We start from the raw sequence: 8,789 nt of genomic DNA on the forward strand, positions 1-8,789 counted from the left end.
CATTTCTCTCTCTACTTTTATCAAGAGTGATTGGCATTCAAACAGAGCTTTCACATCATACAACCCTTTTAATAATCTACAAAATAACAAGGACTCATACAGTTATAGACTGGGAAACTGAGGCTCAGAGAGATGATGTCATTTGGGTGAGGTCACATAGCAAAGGGAAGGGCAGGTCTGTAGCTCCAGGTCTTTCTCCCCACACCTCACCCCTGAAATTACTTTGTTTATATCGTATATTGACTTATCTGTGTATGAGTTATTTCTCCTTATAGACTATAAGCTCCTTGAGGGCAGGGACTGTTTGGTTTTTGTCTTTGTGTCCACAGTGCTTACCTCATAGAAGGCCCTTAATAGTTATTGGATGAATGAATATTCTGACATTTAGTCTAGGGGTTCTTGCTATTAGAACTGGACTTGGTCATACAGACATGGTCCCTACTTCTAGGTAGAAGGAACTTCTCATCTCCTGGGAGCTCCCACTGCTGTCCCAGCCAACAGGGAGCACTCAGTCTCAGACACACATATGTAAAGAGGACAGGTAACTAAACCTGTAGGATGATATATCCAGCACCATGGCAAAGCAGCAAAGCTAAGTGGGAAAGAGGGAGGGTAATCAAAAGACAGTTGGGTTATGCTGAAGAAAGATCCCTGGAATTTTCAATGGGGGGAGGGAAGGAGAAGATCATTTCAGAGAGACTTACTCTCCTGAGTACAGAAAAGGGAGGGAAGTCTAGAAAACCTCAAGCAGAGAAGAAAGGAACTTGGGCACTGTACTTCCCAGCCATCATCTCTCCAGGTGGAGAGACTCCTTCCTGGCATCCTATAGGGGGAGGGTTTTGAAGGGAGTAGTTCAATGCCCTATATGAAAGCAGAGGAAAAGGCAATTTCAATCAACAAGGATTGAGGACTGACGCAATATTGGGGGGTAGGAAAAAAGAAATATGATCAAGAAATTGAATGAGTAGGTTGAATAGGATCATAGATTTGAAGCTGGAAAGACCTCCTTCAGTTCCTCATTGTATAGATGAGGAAACTGAGGCCCAGGGAAATTAAATGACTTGCCCAAGGTCACAGGCAGTTGGCAGGATTTGAACTCAGATCTTCTGATTCCTGAACCAGAGCTCTTTCTACTGGACCATGAGTGCTTCAAAAGAAATGGAACAAGAGGCAGGCTGAGAATTAACATTTTTGGCCTTGTTGGAAAAGGAGAGGTGGGAAGCAGGGGAGAGCATCAGGGGGTGTGAAATGAAGTAATTAAATGCAACAACCCCCTGCATGGTGAGCACTTGTCGGGCATGCAAGGCCCTGCATATACAGCTGCTGCCAGCAGCTGGATTTCTGCAGGTTTGAGGAGCAGGATGAGGGTCAAGGACAATAAGCAAAGTATAATTCATTTTTCAGGTTGGGTCTCAGGGAGATATGGGGGAGGTTGCCTCCGAAGATGGGAGAGGGATTACCATCACTGACCATTTCCACCCTCCCTCACCCTAACACCCCAGCCCCTGATTCTAGTCCACAGGCAACATATCCTGGTTGCCTCTGAATGGAGTATATGTTTGGACAAACTCCAGGGTCCTCTTCATTTCACCCAACCAACCAGTAAAAATAACATTGTCAGCTCATATTAGCATAGTGAAGGAGAGTTGGGTGTCCTGATGTCTGAATCCTCCAGACACCTGTTACAGGAGCTATGGCCTGGTCTGGGTTTAAGGCAGCTCCCTAGTTTCCCTTTACCATGTTGACCCCTGAAGCACCTCCCTCTTTTCCTTGGGGCCAGGGGTCAGAAGGCTGATGGGCAGCACTGGTTGCCTAGTAACCACACTGTTCCAGACCCCACTCTCTCATCCGCTGCTGACAGGCGGTACTGGGTGGTTGGCTTCCTCCAGGTCGCCCCTCACCGCCTGTTCCTTTGTTGACACATCCTTTGATTTCATACTTCTCCTTTCAGAGAAAATCTGATAGCACAAGCTCTTATGACTGCCTCTTAACTCCATAAGGCATTGATAGTTGCCTCCTTTGGGGAGTGTGGGAGTAGTGGTGGTGGCAGGCAGAAACAATAATAATACAAAAATTGAGAAATAGTACTTTCTCCATTTCAAAACACTTAGAATCACAGATTTTCTAGAAACATAGAATGTCTAGATCTGGAAGCTCTTCAGAGCATAATCTCACATTAGAGATGAAGAAATCAAGAAAATTTTTTTCAAAAAAGGATACAACCTGTCCAAGGTCATACACAGCCATCAGTGACAAAACTCAGACCAGAAGCAAGGTTTATTTCCATGAGTCTGCCTTCCCTTCCCTCTGTCACACTACCTGAAGACTGCTTTTCTAAGCTTCCAGGAGAGGAGGAAGGAACGGCACAAATTTCTCTTGATTTAATTGATCATGTAGCTATGCCAAATATCCTCAAAACAGCTCTGTGATCCTGGTTTAGTAATTCCTCTCTGCATCTGCACAGCGCTGACTGTTGGAAGGATAGGAAGAATGAAGGAGGAATCCTGGAGCCTGCAGCTGGCCACCACCAAACACTGGTCAGGAGCTCCTTAGCTCTGGGCTCCAAGACCAGAAATGCTGAGATGGCCAATTAGGGATAAGGAAAGGATGTGGGGATGGAGCTTGGGTAAAGCAAATGTCATTTCTCTCATTTACACAACTAAGATTCCCAAGTCCTGGGAATGCTTTATTCTCTGTTCCAAAAACAGGATTCTGCAAACAGAAGTCGACATTCAAGGTAATTTTACAGACATCCCCTTGCCCTCCCTTTCACCCCCCATAACCCTCCCCCTCCCCTCCCAATACAGACACCACAAAACATCTGAAACAGAGACCCAGTGCCCTCTGTCTCATTCAGCCTCGCTTCTTCCGGAGTAACTGGCAGCCCCTTAGAACCATCTGGGGTTGAGGAAGCAAAGGTTGCAGAGGGGACTCAGGTGTTCTGTCTTCCCTCCCAAGCTTACTCCCTTGGGGAAACACACCCAACACAGGAGGAGGGGACTCAGGAGGCACTGGGGGTCAGAGGAGTAGAGATCATCAACAGTACAATGTCTGCATGTCTTCCTGTCTGTGTCCAGTGAACCTTTTGCTGGGGTTAGAAGACTCTCTTCCCACATCCTCACAAAGCCTATCCCATCAGACTATGCCTCCCAATATTGTCTGAGAGTGGGAGGTAGGATCCCCTTAGGGATCCTTATTAGCAGGGGAGAGTAGGTCTTAAAGATGAGGGATGTGGGGGGGTCCTCCATTAACTGAGATCTTGATGATTGATGGTTATCTCTCCCACTTCATTCTACTGACCTTCAAGAACTAGGTGCTGGCAATTCTTAGCCACTAGGATGGGTATTTTTTTCTAATCCAAATTCATCTTCAGTGTCTCCACCCAGGCTGTTGGAAATGCCCTTCTAACTGCACACTTCCCTGAGCCCTTCTAACTTTGTATTTTCTCTGAAGAGATCCACCATCTCATGTCTGTCTCATCTTGAGTACAGTGGCCAAGGGATTAAGGTTCTAGGTGCCTCTACATCACTTGATCCCTAGAGATATTTGACTCTAGATCTTTGCCAGAGGCTTCCCCAACCCATTCCCCTCATACCCCTGGAACTCAATGTCTACCCACAACTCAGTCTCCTGTGAGGCTATTACCTAGAACCCATCCCTTTCAATTTCACATGTTTAAGATTACTCAATAGCTCCCAATCCAAAGCTTTCTTCCCTTGCCTTTACTCTGATCATATCCCACAATTCTGCTTCCACTCTCCCTTCCTGCCTGGAAATCCAGTCTCTTTCCCACCCCATGCCCCCTAGGTCTCCTCTTCCTTTGGCAATACAATCCCCTTCAGCCCCTGGTGGAGGGAGGGAAGGTACTTGAAGGTCCTCCCCTCTACCCACCCAGGGCATCACCCAGAAGGATAGTAGGGGGCATCACTATGGTAGTTGTAGTCTGGGCACACCTTCTGGACCAGCCGGTAGTCTGTGCTGTAGAAAGCGATATAGATACAGATGACCTTGAAGGGCTTGGAGCAGTTCCAGGTAGCTGAGCTCTGTGTGTGGTCTCGGGAGCAGGTTTTGGCAGGGTCATGAGTGCAGAGTGAGATCCGCCGGCCCCGATCAACCTTCTCCCACTCCACCCGGCAATTGAAACTCTTGGATGCTTTGGCTTCAATGAAGATCTGCTGCTCTTGGTGGAACTCCACAGCCTTGCTGGGGGGCACTAGGCTGACTGAAATATTCCCTTGGCCAGTGGCATTATGCTGGAAGTGGACACTGAAGGTACCATTACCATGGTCCACAATCTTCCCTGTGACCAGTAGATTCAGTGCCACTGTCTTGATGTTGGAATAGAAGTCGCCCCAGCCAAAGATTTTTTTCAGTTTGGCAGGAGATGTGGCGCTATGGTGAGTATGGGCAGGAGGCTGTCCTGGATCTCCCCAAGACTCTCCTGGTGGGACCAGAAGCCCAAGGAGTGTGGAGCTGGTAATCTGACGGGACTTGGGGGACAGATGTCCCCGTTTCCGAGGTACCCGGGACCGAGGTTGTCCCTCAGCATCATCATGTTCAGGGTCATCAGAACCAGGGGGGGAATCATCTTGGCCACAGATGACCTGGAGAGTTGGGAGGAGAGAAAGGTGAGAGTCCCATCCATAGGAAACCTAGGTGGCCAAGTTCTTGCTAATTCCTCCTCTTCGTCATTCCTGACATAATCTCTGATTTTCTTAGTCCCTCTCTTCCTTGAAGATATAGCTCTAGTGCCAACCTTCTACATGAAGCCTTTTTTCAGACCCCCTAAAAGCTAGTGTTCTCCCCTTCCAAGCTACCTTGTTTTAACTACTTCACATAATTAGTTCTGATTTTAAGCTTTGTATGTACTATATACATTTTATGCTATAAATATATATACTTTATATGTACTGGTTGTCTCCCCCATTATATTGTGAGTGTCCTGAAAGTAGGGGTTGTTTCATTCTTTGTACTTGTATCCCCAGTGCCTAGCACAGTACCAGGTGCAGAGTAGGAAAATGGTAAAATGCTTGTTGACTGATTGATTGATTGAACAAAGGAGCACCCCCTCCTCTCTCCCACTTTAAACTCATCCTATGCAGAACATCTTCTGTCCTGAGTTGAAAGTTGCCCTTTTTTGACTCTTGTTCTCTTCTCCCTCCTCACACACCCAGTGTCCTACGCCCTGTGGTAGACAGAACACTGAACCTGAAGTCAGGAGAGATCTGGGTTTGAATTCCAGCTGGAATACTTACTAAGCTACGTGACCAGAAACAAATCACGTACTTTTCCTAAGCTTGCTTCTCTATCCATAAAACAGAAATAATAATACTTACATTATCAAACTCAATAGCTTATTGGAAGCCCTTTGTAAATCTTAAATCTTTACATGAGAGATTTTGCCACTGTTATTGTTGTCATTGTTGTGTCTTCAATTTGTACTCTTCCTCCTGAAATCTCACTAGCATAGAAGTAGTACAGCCCCAGCTTGAGAGAATATGTTCAATCTATATCAGGAGATCCTACTTAGAAACTGATGCCCAGACATAAAAAGGGCAGACAGTGGAATATCAACATGGACCAAACCACAAAGAGCTTGTATCCATGACTGGGGATGAATATGTATATGTAAGGTTTTATATGTGTGTGTATGTATATATATGTATGTATATAATGTATATATACACATGTAAATAATGTATAAATAAAAATATATACATATATAAAAGATATACACATAGTCTACATATAGAGATATCCATATCTATCTTATATGGAGAGAGAGGAGAGAGAGAGAGAGAGAGAGAGAGAGAGCTCCCTAGACAGAGCTGAGCTAGAGAATGTCAATTTCCCTTCTCCTTTGACTAATCTTTCTGGAGGACAGAGGGAGGGAAAGGGTGCTGTTAGGAGAGGATGTCCAAGCATATGGACAACCTGAGGGAATCTAACCCATGCACGGTAGCCTGAAGGTAACACAGTATGTGTGCCGGGGTATTTTTGTAAATGTCTCTCTGTTGGGTTTGCATGTGTGTTTCCGGATATTGACTTAGGTCCACTGTATGGCATATGGGAAATGCTGGACAGCTCCCTGACTAACTTGGAAAAGTGTCAGTAATAAAAAGGTTATTTAGTGATAAGGGGACAGATGGCCTTACCTTTCTGAGGGGCGCTACTGATCCCTTTGAAATACCTTTCCTTCTTCCTGCTAGTATCAGAGACTGTGTATCCATCTCCATATTATTAGCACAGTGCCTGGCACATACTAGGTGCTTAATAAATGTTTATTGATTGACTGGACTCCCCCTGCGAGGTGAGCGTCCTGGACCTGAGGATAAGGGAGGAGAGGACATGGGTCCTGGAGGGAGGCTAAGTGTTAGAAGTCATTGACCCAGATGTGTATAGCTGGGGATGGAAATGTGTGGAGTAGGGATGAAGGCCACAGGTGGCTGACTGGCTGAGAAGAGAGGGCTGTTTTATGTAGGGTGGGGGAGGGGTGGGATTATTTGATGTGGCACAGGACGAGAAGTGTGCATCTGGAGATCGGGCTTCCACGTAAGATTTAAGGAGTGGTGTGAAGGTGATGGGAAAGAAAAGGTGACTTTGGCTGGGGGATCAGGTAGGGGCTGGGGAACAAGTGTAAGAGAAACAGTGCCCTTGCCCGGTCAGGGGGTTGGGTCAGAAACACTTAAGTGTCAGTTGGGAGAAGCCTAGGAATTTGGGGAGGGGGACCGGTTTCCGTGGCGATGGGCGGAAAGCAGGGAAAAGGGAACAGGGAATCCGGGAGCTCCGCTCAGCTGCCGAGAGAGCCCCGGGCGGAGAGCCGGCTGCCAGGGTCCTGTGGGGCTTGGGTTGCGCGCAGCCGAGAGAAGAGAGGAAAACAACAGGCGGAGAGGAAGGGAGGGAGCGAAGGAGAGAAAGAGGCGGGGAGGTAGGGCCGGACCCTCTCTAGATCTGATTCTGCCCTGGGGATCCCAGAGCCTGGGGGGAGTGGTAGAGGGGTCGGCCCTCGAGAGTGAATAAAATTAACGAGTTCTTCCCTCCCACCCATCTACAGTTATTCCCGAAGGTCTAAGATCAGTTGCAGGGTGGGGGTGGAGGTGGAAGGGGGAGAGGACAGAGGCTAACACCCTTTGGTCGGTCCCATAAGAGAGGACCCCATAACCCTTTACGACTTGTCTCCAGCCCTCCCCCTTCCATTCCCCACTCCTCTCCCTCACCCGGGAATAACTGTGGGAGGGACGTACCACCTAACCCTCTGGGTCCATTAACCCTGTCTTGCACAATTCTTTGCCCCAGCCCCAAGACTCTTTCTCTTCTCCTCGCCCAGCCTCGGGAAGTTGGGAGGTGGGGGTAGGAGAGAAAGTTTTGGTCCTCGGAAGCTTCCCGCGTTCCTCCCCCACTCCCTCACGCCTAGGGACCCAGGGCCCTCTCCACCCAGCTCCCCGCGGGTTACTCACCAGATAAAGGCTGCCCTGCACCAGGAACACGAAGCAGCAGCGAGTGAGCTGCATCTTCCTTCCCCCCTTTTCTCTTGGGGTACCACCTTGCCCCCTTCACCTGCCCCTCTCTTTTAGGCTCACAGTTCCATTCTCCGTCTCCCTGCGGGAAGCGCCCCTCCCACTTCCAGCTGTCTATGCTGGGCCCCGCCCCCTGCCTTAGTCCAGCTGTGCGGCCGCCCTCTCCCTCTCTTGCAGCTGTTCGAGGTACTAGCCCACCACCCCACACCCCTAAGTCCCAGCTGTTCTGAGCTCCTTTCTGGATCCAGCTGCGCGAACGCTCCTTGGTTCCAGATGTGCGTCCTGCGCGCCTCTCGGCTCCTCTCGGCGCCGCCGCCCTTGGGCCCCCCTGCTTTCTTCCAGATGTGCGTTGGACTGGCTCGCACCCCCTCTTCCCTGCAGCCCTAATTCCAGAGGTGAACCTACCCCTACCCTGGCAGCCCACCCCTCCTCGGACTGGCGCGCCCCCTGGCGTACGTGCCCCCCTTGCTGTGTGCCCACTCCTCCCGGAGCTCTCCCGTTCTGCTCCCGGCTATAGCGCGGGCCCAGACTGGAGCGCTCCCGCCGCCCAGCCGGCTCCCTCTCTCCTTGTCCCTCCCTTTCTCCCTCCCACCGGCAACGGCGGCGGCAGCAGGTACAGTGAGTCGAGCCGGCACCTCCGGAGTTAACTCCTCCCCTGCCGGCCCATAGGCCAGGGGACCCAGGACGCCCTCTCCTCCCAGCCAGAAGCCAGCATTTGGAGTTAAGGAACAGCTCCTGGACAGGGCTGAAGTGGACTTGTGACCTTACTCGTTCAGTCTCCCTGGATTTGGGTTCTCTAGGAAGATATCTGATCCAGAAACCCTTCTCCACCCATCTCTAGAAGAGGCATAGTGGATTAGACTGGTTTAGAGCCAGGAAGACCTGAGTTCAGATTCGTATCTGACATATACTGACTGTGTGACCCTTGGTCAGAGATGTCAAACACAACACTCCATGCGACCCACGACCCACTACACTCCCGAGTGCCTCCTCACCAAATTGAGAAATATCTAACAAAATCAATAAAATTGCAATAAAATGTGGATAATATTAATATTTATTTTCCCGAATCAATAAGTGACTTCAAGATCCTAATGTATGGTTTGTGGCTCCCGTTTCTATTTGAGTTGGTCACAGACTGGTCTAGGCAACTCTAAGACTTGGTGCTGACATGTTTTAGCAGAGGGACTTTGTTCACCTAGGAGTTCCTATACCAATAAAGTCAAGTCCCTAACTCCAAAGGGGAGGGAGAGGGGAGATGTGGAAGGAAAG

General features: G+C 49.0%; 1 protein-coding gene across 1 annotated transcript; it reads right to left on the reverse strand.

The window, feature by feature from the left end:
• Positions 1–2,650: 2,650 nt before the first annotated feature.
• On the reverse strand, positions 2,651–8,032 carry NXPH3 (neurexophilin 3). The gene is made up of 2 exons (XM_072646115.1): positions 7,458–8,032; positions 2,651–4,604 (listed from the first exon to the last, which is right to left on the reverse strand). The coding sequence occupies exons 1-2, from the start codon at positions 7,509–7,511 to the stop codon at positions 3,900–3,902; spliced, it is 759 nt and encodes a 252-aa protein (XP_072502216.1). The 5' UTR covers positions 7,512–8,032; the 3' UTR covers positions 2,651–3,899.
• Positions 8,033–8,789: the final 757 nt, after the last annotated feature.

Source organism: Notamacropus eugenii, chromosome 2 (genome assembly GCF_028372415.1).
Source record: "Notamacropus eugenii isolate mMacEug1 chromosome 2, mMacEug1.pri_v2, whole genome shotgun sequence".
Lineage (NCBI taxonomy): Eukaryota > Metazoa > Chordata > Mammalia > Diprotodontia > Macropodidae > Notamacropus > Notamacropus eugenii.

Bases quoted from the DNA above. Each gene is read 5' to 3' on its own strand.
- NXPH3 (XM_072646115.1), bottom strand. From the start codon at position 7,511: ATGCAGCTCACTCGCTGCTGCTTCGTGTTCCTGGTGCAGGGCAGCCTT. The intron at 4,605-7,457 runs GTGAGTAACCCG...CCAACTCTCCAG, and splicing joins TGCAGGGCAGCCTTTATCTG to GTCATCTGTGGCCAAGATGA.